General features: G+C 37.3%; 1 protein-coding gene across 2 annotated transcripts in view; it reads left to right on the forward strand.

Annotated features, from left to right (window-relative positions):
- Positions 1-24269, forward strand: part of ARHGAP8 (Rho GTPase activating protein 8) — a 74912-nt gene that overhangs the window by 17307 nt on the left and 33336 nt on the right. Inside the window, exons 2-7 of one of the 2 annotated variants that reach the window (XM_072346018.1) lie at positions 2574-2685; positions 5195-5332; positions 15671-15758; positions 17581-17736; positions 20475-20561; positions 23622-23720. In XM_072346018.1, coding sequence (XP_072202119.1) covers positions 2649-2685; positions 5195-5332; positions 15671-15758; positions 17581-17736; positions 20475-20561; positions 23622-23720 — 605 coding nt within the window. In that variant the 5' untranslated portion in view covers positions 2574-2648. The remainder of the gene's footprint in view (positions 1-2573; positions 2686-5194; positions 5333-15670; positions 15759-17580; positions 17737-20474; positions 20562-23621; positions 23721-24269) is intronic. The other variant, XM_072346026.1, reaches the window with a different exon arrangement.

A 24269-nucleotide genomic window follows, 5' to 3' on the forward strand; every position in this document is an offset into this window, starting at 1 on the left:
CAGATGCAAAAACTACAATAATACTTTGATAGAGCACGTTCTCTGCTCCTAAACACTGTTTTTCAACACAGTCACCACCATTAGCGATGCATTTTTGCCAGCAGTGGAGAAGAACCTGCATACTGTGCTCATAAAAGTCTGCACCAGCAGATGATCCAGCGTCACTGTCACCACTGCTGCATTGCACTACTCACTGCTTCACTCACATGCACTGTTTGGTCTCCATAAACATTCAGCAAGTGTTGATGATTGTCAATCGGTGCATTTTTTTCCACACAGAAAATTTAAATGCCACACTTTTGCTTCATATGCACTTCCATGTCAGACACCAAACTGCCCCTCTGCTGCCGTCCGTCAGATGGCAACAAAATGTAGTAGAACACTGTTAGGAAGGTTCGACTTCTATTGCCATGCTACCAACATCTGCTTCTGGTGTCATGGGCTAACATAATAATGTAGGACGCATTACTTTCGGAGCAGCCCTCATGGTACATCAATTACACGTAAACTGCATGGATTAATTACTAAATCATCTAAAATGCCTGTCACAAGTTAGTTGCTAAACAAAACACACAGTATTCACACTAGTTACTAATATTTAATTTTAGTAATGTCTAAATACCACTTCAAGAAGCAATAAACACATTAATCACTGTTTGGAATATCAATCACAAAGTATTTAATTGCAACACAATTTAAAATTGACAACAGAGTTGTCATTTTGAATGTCATGTGGTAAAATTAACATGAAATAAAATATATCTGGCCCAAAATTTCTTGCATTTTTCGAGAAAGTTCTTTTTTCAGTGAGAAAATGCAAAAATTTCTCTTGAACTTAATGGGAGATTTTCCTGCGTGTGTTCTCTTAATTTGAGCATTTCCTGTAAGTGAGGATAATTATTTTCAATAAGAAATAATAACTGTAGTATAAAATAGTTGCTTGGTGTTTTAAAACGTCAAAGTGATAGAACCATATTCGTATTTTATCTACAGTGAAAAAAGTTATGGAAATGCACGCTTGCCTATTAGTATTGCATTAGTGTAATTACATTGGATCTGTGAAATGTGTTCAAAATTTATAGAAAAGCTCCTCTAACCATTATAAGCTCTCATAACGATTGTGATGGCTAACAGGTACTTGTTTTACTGTAGTAACTGCAAATTGCAGTCATATACAGGATGCAAATCCATTTCCTTTTTAGAAACCCAAAATCAAAGGATAGAATTAGATAGTGAAAGCCAGATTCTATCCAGTTCATGTACTGTGGTCACTCAAAAGACTGATCCTTCTTCAGCCATATAGATAAAAGCATCCCTATTGTTAAGCAGATGATTGTTTGTTTTGTTGATGCAATCGTCTATTTTATTTCTTGAAAACTACTTTCATATCCTTTCTCTGGCTAGAAGTAAATGGTTGTCATCTAGCTTTCAGGCTGGTGGGTCTGGAACAAACATCCTTAAGCTGAAGGATGTACAGAGTGGGCAGGCAGGCAGACCAACCTTGTTGTTTTGGTGTGCTTTTTTTTTGGCCTAGGATGATTTCCCAGTTTCAGTTCATTGAAGCAGTGGTGCAATACATAACCTCCTGACTGAGAAGAATGTATTTGTGTATGCATTTTCTCAACAACCAAGCCATAAATTCACCTATGGTCCTTTTAACATGCTTAGATGGAATCAAACTAGTATTTAACAGGTTTTTGCAATTAAATTTGATGAGTTTGAAAAGCTCAGTTTCTCTCATACCTCATATCTGAGTCTGTTTGGAGCAGCTGCTTGGGAAAACAGACCTAAGTTGTATTCTTAGCTCCTGATGCACTCTTTGGGTTACTTATTATTCTGTTTACAAAATGCTTATCTAAGTATGTGATGAAGAGCAGTGATTAGGTACAGGAAGTGCTGGCATGGTGGGTTTTTTTTTCAGTTTTATGTATGTTAATGCTCACTTGCAATTTTCATGAAGCCGATGCGTGTGCAATGTGAGGTAGGCAGCACTATCCTGTAATAAAGCACATGCCTGCAATAGAAGTGACTTTGGTGTGAGAGGATGGAGTATATGTCTTTTGCATCAGAGAAATAAAGAAGATAGAAGGATTCATGTTGTTTCTAGAAGTGAGGTAATCCTAAATTCTGTTGTTAGTCATGAAAATGTGTAAATACGTTTTGTAGAAGAATCCCTCACTCCCCAGGTGGCCGAAAGTCTTATTATGTGTAGCCTTCTGGTTTGAACTGCTGTTTTAAAATACTTTTCTAATGCTCTGTGTTATATATATATATATATAACACATTACATATAATTATATAATCTATCTATATATAATTATATAATTTATATATATAATAAAATTTATATATAAATATATATATAAAAATAAAAAAATTTATACATAAATATAAATATAAATATATATATATATATATACACATATATAAAGGTGCACTAATGCAGACAGCCTTGTTCCTCAGCAACAACTGGGCAGGAGGATTTGTGTCATTTTTATTCTTTTCTTTTATATCTGTGTACTGTGTAAAATGCACCACACTGTGCTGACAGCTTCTTTTGTTTATTTTTTTAGGCTTGACCCGAGGACGGTTTCATCCCACAAGAATCAGCTAGCAGGATCTAAACAGGCTTCTTCCTGAGGGGAATCATGACTGAAATTGACTATGAGAAGTTAGCCGAAATAGGTAGATATTTTTTATTATACTTTAAATGGTTTCTGTGTAGAGTCACAGGTGATTTAATAGAGCATCTTGAGTAAGGAAGAGGCTTCACCAACGTTTTGTAATGCTTCTTGAAGCCATCCAATATGAGTTACAGCCACTGTACTCATGTGTACCCTATTAAAGCCATTAGAGTTGAAGGTTAGTTTAATACATGCAGCTTTTATGAATTATTGGTAGATGTTCCCAGTGCAATTCTAAGCTATTGGAATATCACCATCTTCACATATTGTGGCACAAATGGGAGTCATTACTCCAAAGAGACAAGTATTGAATGGGTATAGAGATTGCTGTATTGCATGTTATTTCCAAAGATGTTAGTTGCAATGAGCAATATGGCCGTGGCATTAGAGGGCGTATCATTTTGAAAGATCGGTGTTGTGTATGTTGGGTTATTTTTTCCCCCCTGAGTTTTGGAGGATTCCAGGCTAAATCCCAGAACAAGAATCGTTGTGTTGTTGTTTTTTTTTTCTTTCCCTCCCTTCCACCTCAGTTTCCTGAACTTCTACTTAACTCTGATCTCTCTACACCACAACTTTCAGCAACAAGCAATTTTCCAGTCAGTTTTGGAAGCTCTCAGTCAGGCCCTTTGTCATCTCTTCCAGCCAGGGCTGAACAGCAGTAGCAATGTGCGTGGTAACAGATGATCCTCTGCTATGGCTCATGAAGCAGGGCAATAAACTCCTGGCACTGAGTGAGAAAAATGGAGCTCAGGTCTCCCTCAGTCTGGAACACTGAATCTTCTTTTTTATTTGTGTATATTAGGAATTGTCTCTTGAGCTTCAGTCCTCTCATTTGCTCATGTGGAGAGGAGGAAAAGAAAAAGAATAAAGAATTATTTTACTAGGTTAGTGTTAACTAGCTTTTCAATGGTTAGTGACTGCTGCTGTGACTATTCTAGTCCCCGTGAATAACTGCAGTAGAAATGGGCATGAGTATCTTGCTTCCCTAGCTCTTTGCTGCATCTCAAAGGCAGGTAACTTTCTGGAAGCACGCCTATTGCTATGCATAGTACAAAATGAATTTTTACAGAAGGGATTGCCCCCAGCCTCTCTGCACTGAAGACTATAGATAGCATTTCTGTTGTTTTTGCTGTTTAATGTAAATGCGCATTTCACTTTTAATAAAACTTGTCAAGTTTCATTGGATTCTAGTGAATAGTTCACAGCTCTTGCTTTATAACCCCACCTACCCACATTCTCTATGTTCTTCTCTCTCTTTGTTTTTGCTGTTTCTTACCTTAAGTGGTTAAGTGTCCAGAAGTGAAAATTTACTAAGCAAAACAGCATTTTTCTTTTTCAGATTTGTAGTGTGACCTTAGAGATATAAAAATGAAATAAAATAAAATAAAAATTTGGGTATGGGTTGTGTTTGTATTATTAATCCTGGTTCTTAAGGAAATAGAAGTCCTTCTTTAAGGTGAAAGTATACATTTATATATATATAAGAGGTGGATGATGTACAGGGGGAGCTGCACCCTATCAGAACATTAGTTTTTCTCTTTACATGTATGTTTTCCTCTCATAAGACATCAAGTCATTTGTGTGCCAGTGTGACAGTATAATGCTATTTCAGTCAGTTTTTAGAAAATATCCACTTGTGTAGTTCAGCAACATTAAAGACAGCAATTGTCCCAGAGTCTGTTTGTTTGGATTGGTACTTTGTTTTTTTTTCCTTATTTGTACTGAGCAATGGTTTGGAAAAAGCTTTGGGAAAACAAACCAAACCAAGCTCTGGATCAAGACTGAATAACAATGAGTTGATAATTTTAGTGTGAAACAGATTTAACTTGAGAATCTAGTCCAGAAATAAAAAGATGTCCATGGATTTCATTGGGTTTTTTAGCTGGTTTTTATATCTAACCTTGGCCTCTAGCCAACGTATGTGATGGATAGAGATTTGACTGTCTCACCTACTGCAAGTTTGGAACGTTGAATTCACACTGGCTTCAAGGAAATTGTAGATTTTGATGGAACTAAGATGGAAGTTTGTTGGTTCTTCAGCACCTTTGTGCAAGGTATCTTCATGCAAGTTTGCTTTCAGAGAGTGTTATGGAACAGCTATCAATGCACATTAGCATACTGAAACTTTGACTTCCCCATTAGGACACCCTAGAAGTATAAGGGATGATGTAGATGGATAAAGAAAGCAGATTGTGAGAGTGTAAGAAATGACAAGACAACACTAGCAGTCGTGAATAGCAAGGTCACAGCATGCCAGCTGTTCAGCCGTTGTCAAGATTTTTATGACTATCACAGCAGATACTATTTTTAAGGAAGACGTGAAGGTTGTTTTGAGTTATTAAAGGGTTGTTTTTCCCACACATGAAAGTGGGGAAGGAAGAAGAAACTGCTTTGAAAATATATCAACTGGTGTTTTTGTCTGAGCTAAAATTCAAGCCTTCAGTAATTAATCAGAGTCAAAAGTTTTTCTTTGTTCATTAGCACTTACACATTCTTCCTTGATTCTTTAGAACTGCAGAAAGATGAAGCAGAAGATACACAGTCGGGACAAGATAAAACATTTACACCTCTACCACTTGAGGATCCTGAGCTAGATATCAGTCATCCCTACTATGATGTTGCAAGACATGGCATCATCCAGTTAGCAGGTACCTTTGGACAAAAAGCATAACTTCAACACAGTAAACCCCTTAACAATATTTTCTCACTGTACTCCTCAAGGTGATGCATTGTAATTGTACTGATGGTTTCAGTCTTCATCCTGAAAAGCAGCTGAATAGTAAAATGTGATCCCTGGCTTTTCTGGAGACGACTCATGAGTGAAATGCTTGAGCTTAATCTTGTTTTAAAATATAATTGTAAAAATATACCATAATTGAAGGCCTAACTGTGGCTGCAACAGAGCTGTACTTTGTTTTGGTGATAAGTTGTTTTGTTTTGTTTTTTAAACAACCTGAAGTGTTATGAGGCCACACACATAATCATTTTTCTAGCTTGCTCAGGAAAGGGCATGCAGCTGAAGAGATATGGACTACTGCATAAAAGCTAATAAAAGGCAAAAAGAAAACCACTGACAAAAATTTTAACTGCATTTATCACTAGACTCTGTTGTGATATGGAAAGTAACTATGGTTAGATAACATATTTGAGTATTGGTTCATTTGGTCTTTACAGTTCTTTGTATTTAGAGTATTTTGGCAACACAGAACATGCAGATGCATGAAATAAAATGCATATGTATGAAGTGTATGCCTGTAAGTATATATTGCATGTCATTTTACCCATTTGATTTCATTTTGGCATTAATGCTTTTATTAATGTAATATTAATCACAATACTCAAATACAATTAAATTGCACAGTAAGATGTAAACAACAATATTTAATATGGCTTATCCTAATTAAGTCTAAGATTGTGTTATATCACGCACAGCTTTTGTCTAGGTTTTGATTTTTCTGGAAAATGGTGAACTTTGGTTATATGTATTTACCTTCCTGAATTTGAACCGTAAACAGGATGCCATCCAGGTCAATATGAACTTCAGCAAAACCAGTTCTCAGAGGAGGTTTGATTGAATAGGGTTGTGCAAAGAGTTGTAAATTACTTGTGATTATAGGAGAGTTTTACTCATAGTAATGTCTCAAAGCTAGCTATACACAGGATAACAATTAAATTTTACCTTCATCAAAACTAATTCTACAACATAAGATTAATATCCATAAACAAGGGAATAACAGATTCACATTCTTGCAACTCAATAGCTGCTACCTTTTAATCCAGTAGGATGTTTCTCACTGAGGCACAAGTTTGGGGATGAAGGAAATACTAATATGAAAGTTAGTAACAAAGTCACTGAAATCAAACTGACAGAGTGCGAAATAGATGTGATAACAGACACACTGGATACACCAGAGTTACTGTAACTGTCCATCTAAGAACCTCTCCCATCTGCTGTATCAGGCAGTTCTATATGATCATAGCTAGTGTTAATTCTAAAGGGTCTTTGTGTGCTTATCGTGCTTGGAGTAATCACTGTGATTTTTGCAGCTGCCAGGTGACAATCCTAAGCCTGGGTCTGTATTTTGGAAGAGCTCCTTTTCTCTGCCGGTCTATACTGGAGGAAAAGAGGGCAAATTAGTAGCCTTAATATGCTCAGCCTGAATCACCAACCCTGCTGATTTTGAAAAGAAAATAAGTAATAGTTTACAATTCAAATATATATTTGAATACAATTCATATATATATGAATACAATTCAAATATATATTCAAATAGTTTTGAATACTGTGCTATTCAAAACCGGTATCTTTGATAGTCTTAGACTTACACTACCATTTGTCTCAGAGGAGCTAAAACAGTAGGGGAACTCAAAATGCACCATCTCATTCATTTTTTAATTAGATGGTGAAATATACTGGAACAGCAATTTTTAATCTTTTCCACACTTCTACTGCTGGTGAAACAGAGTACACATGGTGGGGACGAAGTGATAATTACCCTGTCCTTTCCCAAACAGTCTCATCTGCTTTCATTTCATGTATATTCCTTCTCCTTAATCCTGTATTAGAGAATGGAAATGTGCTTCAGTGCAGTCTGGAGTGGAAACCACAGTGGTTTTTAGAGACCTTCTGGTAGTGGTAGCATCCATTGATCATTTTGGAACTTGCTCTGTAACAGTGTTTGTTTCTACTACTGTATTCTAGCTGTATTCTAAATTTGCTGAAATGTTAGTTTATCTGTGTTGGTTTTCTCCTTACTACTCTAGTCTTTTGTAGGGAAAAAATGTCCTCCAGCCTCTGTCTAAGCTTAGAAAAGAGTGACTTTTGCTGCCATTTCAGTCAGAAACAAGTGATGGGATTTTGCAAACCTACAGGACAATTAAAATGTGAAGCACAAACCAGGAGCCATTCTTCAGAATGCAGTGTGTGCCCATTTAAAATAATTCTGATGGTAGAGTGCAAGATGGGAACACAGAGGTGTGCACATGAATGCAGAATATAAGAAAGGTAAAATACTATCCAAAGATATGCTTCACCTCTGCAAAAGGAGACCTCCTTGTCCCCACTGTTAACGAGTGGAATCAGGTTTGGATGCTTTCTGGATTTACATTCAAGAGAGAAAAAAAAAGATGAGTTCTTCAGATCTCCTTCTTATCTTAGAAAAGGTCAAACAATGCTTTTGACATGAGTCACTTTAAGGTAATTTGTACCTAGTTTATAATGATTTCAATAATCTCTGAATAAGATAAAGTATAATTTCAGCACTTTGAATGCTTGTTTTAGAGGAATTCTGAAAGCTGCTCATTCAGGTTTGGTTCTGTGATTGAAAGACAATGAGATTATTGTTTGAAGTGAAAAAGAAAAAAGAATTTAGGTGAAAATATTGGCAGTGATTTACCCATCTCTTTCTGTGATCTAATTTCCAACACTTATTTAAAGGAAAAAAAAAAAACAAAAAACAATGATTCCTCTTCACTTCTCATAAATTGACTTCTACTTGCTTTCTATAACAATAGCTTCGACCATATGCAAAGGAGATTTCTGTGTTGTACTTATACAGTGTGAAATCCATCACCAATAGTTCTCACTAAACCATGTCCCTCAACACAATGTCCAAACATTCCTTGAACACCTCCAGGGTTGGTGACTCCACCAGTTCCCTGGGCAGCCCATTCCACTGCCTGACCACTTTTTCAGAGAAGCATTATTTCCTAACATCCAGCCTGAACCTCCCCTGGCGCAGCTTGAAACCATTCCCTCCAGTCCTATCACCAGTTACATGAGAGAAGAGGCTGACCCACAGCTCACTACAACCTCCCTTCAGGTAGTTATAGAGAGCAATAAGGTCTCCCTTGAGCCTCTTCTCCAGACTGAACAATCCCAGCTCTTTCAGCAACTCCCCATAAGGCCTGTGCTCCAGACCCCTCACCAGCCTTGCCCTTCTCTGGACATGTTCCAGTGCCTCGATGTCTTTCTTGCAGTGAGTGGCCCAAAACTGGTCACAGTACTCGAGGTGCAGCCTCACCAGTGCTGAGTACAGGGGGACAATCACTTCCCTGTTCCTGCTGGCAACACTGTTTCTGATGCAAGCCAGGATGTCATTGGCCTTCTTGGCCACCTGGGCACACTGCTGGCTCATGTTCAGTCAAGCATCAATCAATACCCCCAGGTCCATTTCCTCTACGCAGTCACCCCAAGCCTGTAGCATTGCCTGGGTTTGTTGTGGCCAAAGTGCAGGACCCAGCATTTGATCTTGTTGAACCTCATCCTGCTGGCTTCAGCCCATCTATCCAGCCTGTCCAGATCCCTCTGTAGGGCCTTGCTACCCTCAACACTTTCAGCCAACTTGGCGTCATCTGCAAACTTACTGAGGTTGCACTCAATTCCCTCATCCAGATCATCAATAATGATATTGAGGAGCACAAACCCCAGCACCAACCCCTAAGGAACACCAGTCATGACTGGTTAGCAGCTGGATTTAACTCCATTCACCACCACCTCTTGGTCTGGCCCTCCAGCCAGGTCCTTACCCAGCCAAGAGTGTACCTGTCCAAGTCACAGGCTGACAGCTTCTGCAGGAGAATACTGTGGGAGAGTGTCAAAGGCCTTACTGAAGTCTAGGTAGACCACATCACCAGCCTTTCACTCGTCCACCAGACAGGTCACTAGATCATAGAAGGAGATCAGGTTGGTCAAGCAGGACCTGCTCTCTGTGAACCCGTGCTGGCTAGGCCTGATCCCCTGGTTGTCCCAAACATGCTGTGTGATCTCCCTCAAAACAATCTACTCCAAGGATTTGAAAGACTGGTTCTTTGAGAAGGACTGGCCACGCTCTTCAAGCTTCCGTTCATTTCCTTTTCATTTATGATTTCCAACCAGTGTGTTAGAAATTGATTAAAATCGTGTTGTGTCAATTAGACTGTGGAAGAAAGAGTGATGATGTAGTTTTTGTGTCTTAGTGTCATTATGTAATTCACTACTGTTTCTTCTTAAAGTCACAAATCTTTATAATTTTCAGTCCATCTCAGTGACAGCTTTCTCACTTCCTGCAATACCTCCAGGAGCAGACCCATTGTGTGTAAATTGCAGTGCCAAAATAAAGAGCAAGGTTTACGGCTTTTATTCTTGAAAGAAAATAAAATGGACAAAGTCTTATTTCCAAAAGATGTTCCTGTAATCAGGAGGTTTGGTGTTATTTCATAAATTATACCTTCTTGTGGGAAACAAGGGGAGAGACCTAGGACTTCCAGGTTCTCAAGAAGGACTGAAGGCAGTTTTCAAGAAGAAAACTGAGGACTCTGTAACTTATTTGCAGCTCAAGAGCAGACATTAATGTGGGCTTTGCACTTTAGGAAGCCTGTCCTAACCATTTGGGTGTTGTCATTTTAGAAACATGGGTTCAAATCCTCCAGGTAAAAACTGAAGTTGACTTTTTCCCCTTGGAGACAGTTTTCCTGTTGTTTCTTTCTCCAACTATTTTCTTCAGAATGTAAAATTAGATGTATTGATCTTAATGGCATTTCTTGCTTTTGAATGTCAGGCTGCAAGCAATAGTGTCACTTTTAAAGGCAGGACATGGTTAATTGCATCAAAGTATCTGGAGGTGTTTTCATGTTGAGTCTGAGAAAATGCAGACTGAGCCAGGCATACTTGAAGTTAGCGGTTGGCTTCAGGAATGGAATTTAACTGAGCTATATTTCAACAAATTTTATATACTTAATGAAAAGTATAGAGAAATGTAAATGTTTTATTACACCAGAAGCAAGCTGTCGCTTCACTGCCAGCTGGCCTGAAGAAAATGTGCTGTGGCAAAGCATTTATCTTAGGCAAAAGTGAGGAGAGAGAGAGTCCATGAAGGAATCTCTGTTGGGTTGTCTTTTTTTCTGAAGGGAAGGTGCAAATGTAGGAAATCTCTGAAATACAATTTCTTCTTTTAAGGAAATCATGTGATCATATACTTGATTTTAATTACAATTTTTGCACCTTCCAGAATTAACGAGGTGCAGTGTGGGTGCAGTCCTCTCACAGAAAGTTGGTACCTAAATTATTGGGTGAACAGGAAGGGAACCGAGTAATGAACACAAAAAGAAAACGGTGTGAAATCAAAACAGGTTGACTTTTGGCACATAGAGTTGGTGTCACTCCCATTATATATTTGGGAAATCTAATGTCTATTCTAATGGAAAATCAGTCAGCTCATTATCACATTTTTTCGCCACTTTAATGTTGAAGTATTAAAATATCCATTGTAATGTGCTTTCATATGATCAGTCAAGGTAATCAGTGCTAGAAAAAGAGGACTCAGATCTCTACATTAGCTTCTACTGCTAGTGTTGAGACTCAGCTGTGTCATCAAGGCTATGTGCTTCTTTGCTGACTAAGAACTTTGCCATTATGGATGGGCAGAGACCTACATATCATTAATTGTGGGCATATTTACTATCCATTACTCATACAGTGCGAAACATAGAATGTTAGTAATTGCTTTATTGTAACCCCTGATTTCCCCAAGTCACAGAGGACAGGAGAGACCTTGAAAACACAGTTTATCTCACCATTTAACACAGCACAAATGAAGTTTAAGCTTATTTTCAGTAACTTAAATTCTAAGAATGAAACGTATGGGAGTAAATCTTTTCACTGTTGTTGCAAGTCCCCTGGATTTTGATGCAGCTTCTACTCCCATTTCTCACTGAAACCAAAGGCAGAAGTTCATTCACTGTTCATGTAGGATCATTCTGTGCTTTCATGTGATAATGACAAGCTTCAGTGAAATAATATATTTAATTTCTCTAAAATAGTGATGTTTCGCATCATTAGAAGAAAGGCTTTTAAAAACTCACAATAAAATTAAAGCATTGAAAATCTCTCATTTTTAAATTGGAATGAACTGTATGATTAGAAAAAACTTTTTGTTTGCAAGATGAAGTAAGTGCTGTGCCATCCAAATTCTTAATTAAAAAGCAGAACAATTCATTTTCCCACTTGCCCTCTGTTTCTTACCATATCTTTTTTTTTTTTTTTTTCCCTTGGCAATGCAATGTTTGATATCAGAAGTGATGTATGAATCATATCTGCTTCAGAGAAATGCACACAAATAATATTCCAGTATTTTGTATTTTAATGGGCATAAATCCTGTTCTGGATTCTGCATTACACACACCCCACTTTACTCATGAGGTGTAGAGAAGGAGGTTGGCTTGGAAGAAATGATCTTACAGGAGTGATTCAGCAGAGAGCACAGCTGATAATGCTGAGGCTGAAGTCATCTTTCTATTTACATACTTTACCTATGAATGTGGCTACTGGATACCAAGTGAGGCAATATCCTTGTACCCATAGGCAAATGACATATCAGACAGTTTTTGTCTGTGAGAGAAGGATTTCAGCCAAAGGTTGTGTGAAGAAGATGAGAGCACAAACATAGAGTGGGCTGGGGGAGTTTAGGTGCTCAATCAGTTAAGGAACTCTGTCTTTGGGAATGCCTCTGGGACAGCTGGAACACAAAAGCAGTGTAGAAAGATAAGGAGGAGAACACAGAAGCATGGAACAAGTCGTCGTCTAAAGCTTTTCAGTAACCTGGAATAAAATATATTAATATGAAACTACATTTTTTACCTGAAAGTCAATCCCCAAGGGGCAAAACTGAAATTGTTGTGGGTTGTTTGTTTGTTTGTTTTGTTTGTTTGTTTTGTGGGATATATGCATGCATGCTCTATGCTGATTTAAAATCAACATGCTTTAAGTAATGCTCTTTGTTAAATGTGTAGATAACTGATCTTCCCACGGTTCAAATTACACTTTCATGTGTTTGGGCATAAGTTGTATCCTCAAAATTCTGGGCTTCAGCGTGTTTCAAAGTGTGAAGCAAATGGACTAGAGTGATGTGAATTTTGCAGGGTGCTCAGTCACAGCCCTTCTGGTAGAGGGCAAGGCAAACCTACTTAGCGATGGATCAGCACTACATGTGCCATTTAAAAACTTTTATGCTTATCAAAGAATTATTGATGCCTATGTGAAAAGAACACCCTCTTTTATCAGTTGTCATCATTAATGGGAAGCTAGCACTACTTTATTTAGCTTTTAGTCGAGCTGAGGTTCTCATTAACCATTTTTTATTGTGGCTGTTGCACATACAGGTATATAGAGTTGCAGAATAAGGTTCTGTTTCCTGCTCTTCTCTTAGTTTTGGCAAAGCTGTGATTAGCAGAACTAGAAAACCTTACATGTGTTCTAAGCATATCTGTTTACACTTCTTTTATAAAGGTAGTTATTTTATTCTGCCCTTTAAATCAGGCAGTGGAATGTAACCAACAGTAACAATTAGTGACTCATTTAGTAATTTAACTGGAAACATTTTTACATTTATTTTGCCCATAAAAATGATTGCCTAGCAAATAAAATATTCCACAGTGTACTGTAAAACATCAGTTTTTCCACAAACAAGTCATGATTTAGAGAACAATCTTTTATTAATGGTTTAATTTAATTTTAGTACATTGTTCATATTAATGCCTTTCAAATTATAATGCCTTTGTAAGTGCTCTGAGAACATCAAATAAGACATTTTAAATAACTTCAGGAAATGAAATTATTGCCTGTTGAAGAACAATATACACACTTACCTGAGTACGTATAATCATGTTGTTGTGCATAACCTTCCTTTAGCAGTGCTCAAGCACCTTATTTAATGTGGGAATCAGAATTTATTATTAATGTGGTAAGAGGGCATCAAGCTATGGTGAGTGAAAAAGCATGTTCAAGAAAGATAGCAAGAATAAGTAGTAAGCCTGAAAGGAATGGAAAACAAGAAGCAGCCAGCAGAGAAAGATACATTTTGGAAGTAAGAAATACAGAACTAAAGTGATAACTGCTGAAAGACAAGCTGAGTTAAATCTTTGAAGGATGTTAAAGCAAATAGCAAAAGGTTCTTTGATTGTATGAAGAGAGAAAAAGGAGATAAATGATCTGTGAAATCGGAGTGGAGTGGATTTTAGAGATAATCCAGCTATAGTTGTCAATTTAAATGAATAGTTCATCCCAGTTTTCAGTAAAGATGGTGTTGATATTGTGTGCCCCCAGTGGCGCAGTGGTATAAGCTGCTGCTTGCGGCACTGGAGGGCCCGGGTTCGAATCCCCCCTGTGGCGCAGGGGTAGAAGTGCTGCTTCGCTGCACAGGGGGCTCGAAACCCGGGAGTTGGACTCGATGATCTCTAAGGTCCCTTCCAACTCGCACGATACTATGATACTATGATATGATGATACTAGAAAATCTTTGAGTCCTATTTCTGATGTTCATCTGCGATTCATTATCTAATTCTTGTCACCCATGTTCAGGAAAGAGGCATTCAGATTGGAGTAGTGTAGAAAACAGTGGGATTGGAGAAGGGAAAATTTTAAAAGAGATAGAAGATGTAACATGTTCATAAGCAGTAAAATAAAGGCTGAGAAGTGATTGTTGCCTAGAGATTCCATCAGAGTTTTAAATAGTAATGGAGGAGAAGAATGGTTCCAGCTAGATGACATTGTCACACAAACAAGCTGGTACAAACTTGCTACAACTTTTAGAACAGAACTGAGGAAAGGAGGTTGCAAACTATCGTAGCAGTGAGCAGTAGGGAACAAGAGCTGGAAAAATTAACTGGTTTTCAAGGTGGAGCCTGACAAGTCAGGAAGGGTTGTGGGCACAGTTCCTGGTGATGACTCAGGCTTGGAACTGGTAATGCAGAAGATGTTTCCCAGTCAATATTCATAAGTCAAAAGTTATTGAAAGTTAATCTTGTCTCTTCTATCCTTCTTCCCATATAAAACAAAACAAAACAAAAAACAATGGTATACCATCATGACCTCTGTGTACGTGGGATAGAAACTGGGTAAAGCAAATGCAAGAATGTTTTTTTCTTGATGTTGAATCTATTAGCTGAGAGTAGCAGTCTTTTCCTAAGCAACATAAGGCAAAGAATATTTATATAGTTGGTGGATTTTCATAAAAAAATACATGTTTCCAAGCTGGCAAATATTTTCTCATTCAGGTTGTATAATTTGATCATCTTCAGCTGATCTAGTTGATAATACTGATGTTGATTCCAACAGCTGAAGCTGTTCTACCCAGTTTTCATAGAAATGTTCATATGTTTTATCTGTTAAGTTACTCTGTTAAATCTTTAACTTTCCTCCTTTCACTTCTTTGCTTTTTCATTCCAGCTAGATACCTATATTTTAAGATTTTAACATCTCACAGTCTTCAGTGCAGTTACCCTCAATATGATCATCCTAATACTTCTGAGTGTGGCTTTCTAGATAGCAGCATTTGTTCATAGGGTGGGCACTGGCGTCATCACCAGCTTTGTCCATACAAGCAGTGGGTAAAGTGTCATGAGCCAAAGACTGCAATGAACTTGAGTGCCACAATACATGCTTTGCTGAAGGGATTAAGGGATGCAATCTTGGTGAATCTTCAGGTTATGAAAAGCAAAGGTGATTGCCCTGTTTCTTGTGTTTTAAATGAGATCTGAGCATAGTGGTGCTTTTGGAAAATTATCTAAGAAAGCTTAAGCTGATAAAATAAATAAATAAATAAATCTGACTGTTTGACACAGAACTTGTTTGTTGTGGAACAGCAAGGCATGACTTCTGTGACTACTCCAGAAAGAAAGACCTAGATTCTTCCATGGTTAAATTCTACAGAAGGATTTAGACATTCCTTTTCAGGAACTGCACGCTACCAGCCATGTTTTGAATAGGCCTTTCTCGGCTTAGTTGGCCTCAGTTGTTCAGCAGTCACATCATTTTACTGCCACAGTGGCCAAATTTATTTCTGTAGGCAGCATGTGATTTGCTTATGAAGTTTCACAGTGTGTTTTGTGTAAAGATGAGAAACACAAAGATTACTCCAAATACCAGAAAATATAAACTGCTCCCTCAGATCAATGAAGTCTCACTGCATGAATAAATGAGTGTTGTATTTACTGTCTGTTTTGTTCACCAGGTGATGACAATTCTGGAAGAAAGGTGATTACCTTCAGTTGCTGCCGTATGCCCCCCTCCCACCAGCTCAATCACACCAGATTGCTGGAGTAAGTTTCTCTCAATCTCCTGTGTGGACTGCTTTGCATTCACAGAATCACATTTATATGTGAACCTCCTTTAGCTTGTTTCCAGATGAATGAGTTTGCAGAGAGGGAGAAGCAGGAGGCAGCGAGTGAAATGGAAAAATGATGCACTTACTAGTGTTAATATTAAGTCAATGAGATGTGGATGAAACTGTCAGTTACTTCATCTGGAATTTTGACTAGAGGAAGTAATTCACTGTGTACTCAAATTAACTTGTTGTTTTGATTTTATTTATGAATTCTGGTGTTTTAAAACAAAGAATTTATGATGAAGACCAATGGAAAAGGACTTCTAGTATTTTAGCGCTATTTATATATGCTCTCATGGATGACAAGTTTGACTTAGTTTGCTATATTTCATTTCCTAAATCACCTAGCAATAACATTTTGTTATTTATGTTACTGTTTCCTTTTTTATAAAACAACCTACATCAAGTGCAATATTATTGTTTAAGTCTCTTAAATCTCACCTTGTAACAAGCAGCTGATTGTACAAAAATATTGGTTCCTTCAAAACACCCTGAATTATTTTTAGAAGTAAAGGCTTTCTGTAGGCGATGTGCCAAGGAATTTGCATGCTGTAAAATAAAACATGAGGCTCTCTGTATGTCAAAGTATCCGTTTAGATATATTTATATTTTGATGACACTCTTTTTGAAAGTCCTGAATTACTGTTGATGGTAATAACATTAAAATACTGTTTAATACTCAATCTGAGTATCAAAATAGTATTATATAAATAGCAATGGCATTCCTTGTCCCAGACTATCAGCAGCCTTAAGGTTTTCAGTATGATAGATGAGTAAGCAGATCAGTAAGACTGTGGGAGTACAGCATAGCAGTGAAGTTATGTGCTTTTGCATAGGTGAATACTCAATGTGGCCTTGATGCTTTCAGGTGGCCACAGCCTAGTAAGTGTCACATGAAACTGTCTATTTACTTGAATGAGTGAAGAATAATATCTGGGGATCTGTCGCAGAATAATAAGATAGCATTGCGAATGACATGAGAAAGTTGAAATCTGACACAGCGAGAGATGAGGCCAGATTGTACTCCTCCATCATTGCTTTATTTGAATCATTGAGCTGTGTAATAGACCATACAGTGTTCTCAGTTGTAGGAGAAAAGGAAAAGTGTCTTACACTATACCATAAAAGAATCAATGCACAGAAATCTGCTTATAAAACATATACTTTATTTATATACTTTTATTTCAAGATGGGATAACTAGAGTAGTTCTTTAAATTAGTTTTAAAGGAAATGATCTATGAATGTAGTCCCTACAAAGCAAACAAGAGAAAGGTGAACACATTCAAGCAAAGTTTACAGTAGCCAGTTGTAATTGGCAGTAATTAGAGTTAATGGATTTTTCCAAGAATTTAAAATCTTTTAATTTGAGAATAAAAAAGACGATGTATCCCTTATTATTTTGAAAGGTCAAAATGACTGTGTTTATTTGGCTAATAGAAAGGAATTGATAAAGACAAGAAGAAAACAAAATAAAAGCTGCTGTCAGTTAAAATGTATCCTTTAAAATATTTGCTGAACAACACAGTCACGTATTGCCTTCATCTTTTAGTGATCTGTGAGTACCATTGTTTTTGTAACTGTGGTGAAATTATTGGTAACGCTGCCTCTAAAACAAGATGAACTCATTTGATAAATAGATTGAGGAAAGCATGAATCTTCAGTCGTGAATGTTCATTGCAAAAACAGTGCATTTGCTTTCTCAGTTAAAAATCCCCATCCAATACACGGTCTTAAAACTAAAATGTTATCTTTTCAGGTACTTGAAGTATACTCTGGACCAGTATGTAGAAAATGATTATACTGTTGTCTACTTTCACTATGGCCTGAAGAGTCTGAATAAACCATCGCTGAAATGGTTACAAACTGCCTACAAAGAATTTGACAGGAAGTATGACTCCAGAATATTTGGTTGGTGTGTGTGTGTAAAACGTCTGTAGCTAATGGCTGAGTTAATTTTACCATTACAAATTCTTGTAATGGCCTCAGTCTGTTGGTTCTCTTATAAGTGTCTTCTGTGCACTACTAATGAGTGTTGTAGGTGCTGAAATGATTATCCAAAGTTATACAAAGACTTGGGAGCAAGAACTGAGCCATCATCTCTCTGTGCGCTATTTATCAAGAAGCCTGTGACACCTTACCAGCCATCATTCTGGATTATCTCACAATTCTTTTTTTGAACCTTAAATCTTCTCAACTCTAGGTTGTATATGAAATAGGGGATCTTAGCAGACGGTTTCTCAAAATACTTGCAGTATCCGCTGTTTGTTATATGTGAAGCACGAAAATGACCCCTGTGCTGGTATATGCCAGTCCTTTGGGGTAACAATGATTGCTGCTGACTAATATGTGGTTGGATGGGTAGTTGACTAGGCCAGAACTCCTAGATATATAGCTTTTCAATAGAGGAAATTGAGTTCTGAAGTTTGTTCTTTGAAAACAAGCATTCATCAGTAGAGCTGGAAGTTTCTATTGAAATCAGTTAGGCTTTTACTTGTTGACAAGTTATTAGTTGTTTCACTTGTTTTTGTAAGTTGGCCAAAAAAGGATGACATAACTGGAAGTAGAAACATTCATAAATGGCTTTTTCCTAAAGTGGAAGTGTAGATGTGCCTCTGTGTGTGTGTGTGTTGGGGGGATGAATCATATGTGCCTGATTTTTCCAATCTGGGAGCTGGAACAAGAAGAAAATCTCCAAAAAGACACTGTGGAAGAGGTTAATGGGTGTTTCTAGATTAAAGTGCAGTGTAAACACACAAGATGTAACAGAACTGTGTACCACCCTGCTTTGAAAATGGAAATTCAAATATGCAAAACTACTTTTGGTTATCTAGTGCCTGAGCTCAGAGTATTTTGAATTTCACCCAGTAGCATCCTGAAACCCTAGAACACACTATGCAAGAAAACAGCAGCCATCCGAGCTGCAGAGATGAGCTGTCATATGAGGTATCTAACTGCTTTAATGAGAAACTGATATTGGTTCAACAACTGATAAAGAAAGCTTGTTTTTGCTAGTAGGCTTCTGTATATGTTTGCTATAATGCATTTCTTGTTTGTGGGACAGAGTAAGGAAAAAAAAAGAACAAAGGATCTCCTATATTTTGTCTTCAGTGAAAAGTTTGGGCTATAATACTGTTTTTTGCAGTACTTTGACTGTTCCTGAAAATAAATCACTCTGTGGAATTGAAAGCCTACCGTATCATATTATTTTCCTTCTGGGACAATCCCAAGCTTAATTTACAGTAGCTGTATAGGAGAGGCAGTATGAGGGGCAATATCTTCCTCAGTTTTGTTGCCTTCTCTCCTGCATATATCTCAAGCACACAATTACATCAGAAATCTCTTTTCTTCGTTTTCACTCTGTCCCAGAATGCAAGAGAACCAAAGACGATCAGATAATCGCACGTAGCTTTAAAAAGTAGGCAACCTCGCACCCATCATTTTACTCACAGCTGGAGTTCACAGCAAGCAGTCACTGAGAAGCTCACAGCAGTATTTACAGTCCAGCATATATGTTTAGCTATACTAGCCAGAGAGAAAAAAAAACAAACAACCGCCCCCCCCAACACACACCCACAAACACAAGAAATAGTACCTTTCAGACCTGTTTGTGTATTTTGAGGGTCAGAGAAAAGAGGAGAATACAAAGGAAGATTACAATTAGATAGTATCATGAAAGGAAATGTTCAACTGGAATAATTTCAAGGTAGTAGTTCTTGGTTTTAAGGTTTACTGCAGGAATTCAGTGAAGTTTTCTGGGCATTCGGTTGTAGTTCAAGAAAATATGAAGTATGTAAAATTCCACAGACGTACAGGCTTATGCCTTGTGCTTTGAGATGAAAAAAGACTTCAGTAAAGTAACTTAGTTGCTTGGCTTTTTAGTTTTTATCACTGAATTTGAGTTCTTATTACAGCAGTACCTGTTGTGCAGGAGTTATTTGCTTGGAGCTAACTTTGCAAAGCACCAAGCAACAGTTTTTATACAGAATATATGGAGACACTTGATTGTGGGTTTTCTCAGTTTCATCTTGGAGTAAGGTTGAGTAAGATCAGCGTGTTCCTGTGCTGCCTAGTTTCCATTTCAGTTTCAGCCTGCTAGAATCTGTTATGTTCTGTTATATAACAACATGGAATCAAGCAATGGAGAAAGGTTTTGTTTTAAATAAAGAGGACCGTCTGATATAAAACAATGGCTTCAACTTTAGAAACGACTACCAAGACAACATAAAAGTAGTGAGAAAGAAGATTAGGTCTTAATTTCACACCTGAAAATATATACATTTTCTCCTGTATGAAGCTCCTTTATGGAGAAAATAAAGAGATGGAGTCTGTTTTTAAGACTTCCTTATTCTCTCAATTCTTTTTCAGGTTGTTTCTTCTCATAATTTTCTTCCTTAAGACAAAAGATATTGGTTAGGTTTATAATAGTGTTGGAATATTGTTGTATCATCAAAATAACCTTTTTTACATTATTATTATTTTTAATTAAAAAATCATTTTATGTTGAGTTTCTCCTGAATTGTCTTTTTAATGTATTTGAATAAAACAGTATATGATATTCCTGTAACAGTACCTTCCATTCAGTTGTATCTATTCATTTCTATGGTCTATGATATTCGAAAATTTTCTAACAATTTCCTTTTCTTTTCCTAGGTATAAGAAAAACCTTAAAGCACTCTATGTTGTACATCCAACCAACTTCATCAAAATTCTGTGGAATATTTTTAAACCTCTTATAAGGTACTTGGCAGTTTTCCTGTCTAGTTTAAAGATGATATGTTCTCTTACTGGTTGCTTTTAAAAAGTTTGAGTTAAAATATATCAAGTTACAGCACAACACTCATTTAAACTGGCTTGAACTAGTTTGTATGATGCGCTCAAGCTTGAGTATGCATAACAGGGTAGAGGGTTTTTTTCCTTCTAAGATAATGCATTCTTAATTGATAAAAGGTTCAGTGGTATGTTAAAGTAAATACTACTTCAAACATAGTTATTCTGTGGACATGAATGACCAGTCCATGACTGGAGTTACTAGGTGATATGGTAAAGCAAGTAATAAATGGGTAACCTTTGGTCTGATCTCAAGTGTTGAGATGAATAGGATTGATACTACTAGTGTGTTCAAAGTTAATGAATAAGCCCTGAAGTGCTCATATGAATTTGAGATAGGAAGTGTAATGATAGTTATATTTTACTAGAGGATTCTTTTCATTCTAAAAACTAATGGTAGCTACAAGAAACCAGCGATGATGGATGGACTGGAAGTTGGTTGGACTTTAGGTTTTTGCTCCTGAACTTCAAAGTAATTCTACTTTCAAAGTAATTCTAATGTATTGCAGATTATATTATGAATGTCCTCAGAGTTGAAGGAATAAAGCAACTCCTGTCATCTCCTCATCAACTCCTACATACCTAGTTATTCTAACTCACGCTTTCTGACTATTTGTTTAATTAATTATAAAGGGGAATTTTAAATTTTAGACAGATCAGAACATGCAAGAAGCATGTGAAATTTAAGGAAATGCAGTTAGATCTCATTCTGTAACGTCTCGTTCGTTAAAATAAGAATGACTGTAGATATTTATTGTAACTGGAAGTAAGATAAGTGTCAATAATCCAAGACATCCACTGGTGAGAAAACTGTGACAGAAGCAGGAGGTGCAGTAGGAATCCATGCAGTTCAGGAACTGTATGGATTTTCTTTGTTCCTGGTTGGCTGTAGGATGGCTACTAAGAGTTTTGTAGAAGGTTTCAGAAAAAAAAAAAACAACAACCCAACAGTCCATAACCACAACAAACCAGCAGTCATGACCTGTTTGAAGATGACTCAGGCACAGCCAACTTTTTTCTAAGAGGCAGTTGACAGTGATTTGTGGGGTGCTGAGAAGTCAGCCTCAGGCCAAGGGAAGAAGTGGAATAGCGAAGGACAGCTATTGCCTGAGTGTAGTCAGCCTCTGATCATACTGTGATGTGGAATCTGTGCTGGCTCCAGAGTTCGAATGCACTTGTAACCCTCCTTGCACTTCAAACTTTCAGAGTCCCTTCAGTGTTCATGATCTTTGCAGGGCTATAAGGCAGATAAACACTGCTGCTAATTCTTAAGAAATGTAGATACTTTTTTTTTTTTTTTTTTTTTTTTTTGTTGGAACACTATGATACACTGGCATTTAAATCCTTACTTTATAGGGGAAATGGTTTTAAGTTGAAAGAGGGAAGATTTAGGTTGGATGTTAGGGGGAAGTTCTTTACTAGGAGAGTGGTGAGGTCCTGGAACAGGCTGCCCAGGGAGGCTGTGGATGTCCCGTCCCTGGAGGTGTTCAAGGCCAGGTTGGATGGGGCCTTGGGCAACCTGATCTAGTAAATGTGGAAGTTTGGTGGCCCTTCCAGGCAGGGGGATGGAGCTTCAGGATCCTTGAGGTCCCTTCCAACCTGGGTCATTGATTCTGTGATTCTTTTGGATGTAAAAATGGGTGCCCTTGATAAACTTAAGCATGCATATACAGCACAGAAAATTGAAACCAACATTTGTCATCTTAGATACATGATCATCTTGTCCTTCGTAACGTCCTGTTTTCATAGCAATGTGCAATTTGTGTCGTACTTGACTTTTAGTACTGCGTACCTGGATACTTGGGTCTAACCTGATAGCACTCTACTCCTTCTTTGTGTCCAACAGAAACAAAATTGTACATTGGTAATAATAGTATTAGCAATTATGGCATAATAATAACTAGTATTATTATGACAAAATAATTGAAAGAATTAATTAACTCTGAAAAGGTCTTTAAGTCAATTACAGAGAATTCTTCATTAGCTCATGGCTTACGTGTGATGTTGAAAACCCCTAAGAAAGACAAGCTGAAAAATCTGTAGTTCTATGCAAGTGGACTGATATCTATCAGTCACAAAAGCACTTGTCTGTTGGCAGTGTTTTGCACTTTTGACTTGAGAGCTTCCAAAATACCCAAGTGACTTGCATTTGTGTCATTGCCCACTAGAGGGAGTGTGCGTATGCTTGTTTGACAAATTACTGTTGAATTCATTACTGCGAGAGATTTTTTTCTCCAGTTTTGCTCTCAAAGTAATCTGCAGCGAAGTACAGTTTCAATCAGGAACGCCTACTATTTGTATTGACAATTCATTACAGGACAGACGCTTTGTATAGCAGAAAAATATGAAATTAGTTTGGACTGTGCCTAACTGAAACTCAAAACCTAACTTGCGATCCTCCTTGCATCAAATTTGGAAGTCCATTTTGTTCGGCTCATCAAGAGAGCTTTATTGTTCAGCAGCTATCCAGCTCTTTTCAGAACAGATAGATGTGATGATCCTGCACTTCAAGGACATACGCTATGCATTCTTTGAATATCTTGCCTGTCATTTGATACATTATGGTCTGTGTCTGTAGTCCCATTATTTTGTGTTTTGGTAGGAAGGTACCTAAATAACATAACCATTGTGTTGGCCAGGCAACAGTTTCTCCAGTTAACAGTTATTTTAGTGAGCTTCCTAATGCTGTGTGAAAGCTGTTTTTCAGTGGCTTTTAAAGCAGTGTTTTTCATATCTATGCAAATCAAAAAACATTCAGACTAAAGTCAGTTATTTTTATTCAAATCAGACTCTCAGGCATGCACTGTATATGTTTGATCATACAAAATGAAATACATCTCATGTCTCCTGCTGCTTCAATTACAGTCTAATTTTGAGTTGCGTCAGCACTTACATTTTTGTAACAGAAACTAAAGCCTTCATAAATGCTTCTCCCATGCTGATTTTTACACTTCTTTGTAATTTTTTTAGCCATAAATTTGGGAAAAAAGTCACCTACTTGAACTATTTAAGCGATCTGAGAGAACATCTCAAATATGACCAGCTTAATATTCCTCAAGAAGTCATCCGGTACGTGGCAAGTTTCAAATACATTGTCTCACGTTTTCTCAGGTACACTTGTGTTATGTTCGCTGTATTCCAAGCAGAATCTAATCCCATTTCTTCAGTGTTTGAAAGTTTAATTTACCTTCCGTGATTGACTGGATTTAATTCTGAAATTTGTATTGCCATGTAAGATGTCCTGGAGTGTGTCACATGTTTGCACAGGGGAACCCTATGTAGGTTTTTACAGGTCTGAAGCCTCCACATCTCAGTTGTGGAACATTTACTTTATATAATTGCAGCCTCAGTGTGAGTGTTAACAAAACCAATCCACGTGTTGCTGCTTCTTATGTGTATTGCATAATGGTCATGGGCAAAAATACAGTCACGACTTCTTTGCTTGCATATTGTAATGGATTGAGTGACTTCCATTTATGAAGAGCTTTCACAGTCAGCAAGGAGTTAATTGATTTTGAATTCTATGGATATGTCTTGTTATCAGATCCACTACTTTTATGTGATATGTGTATGTGTGCTAGGGAGGAGTAATGGAGAGAGGTGTGAGAAGGAAAGATA

The sequence above is a fragment of the Excalfactoria chinensis genome, chromosome 1 (genome assembly GCF_039878825.1).
Source record: "Excalfactoria chinensis isolate bCotChi1 chromosome 1, bCotChi1.hap2, whole genome shotgun sequence".
Classification (NCBI taxonomy): domain Eukaryota; kingdom Metazoa; phylum Chordata; class Aves; order Galliformes; family Phasianidae; genus Excalfactoria; species Excalfactoria chinensis.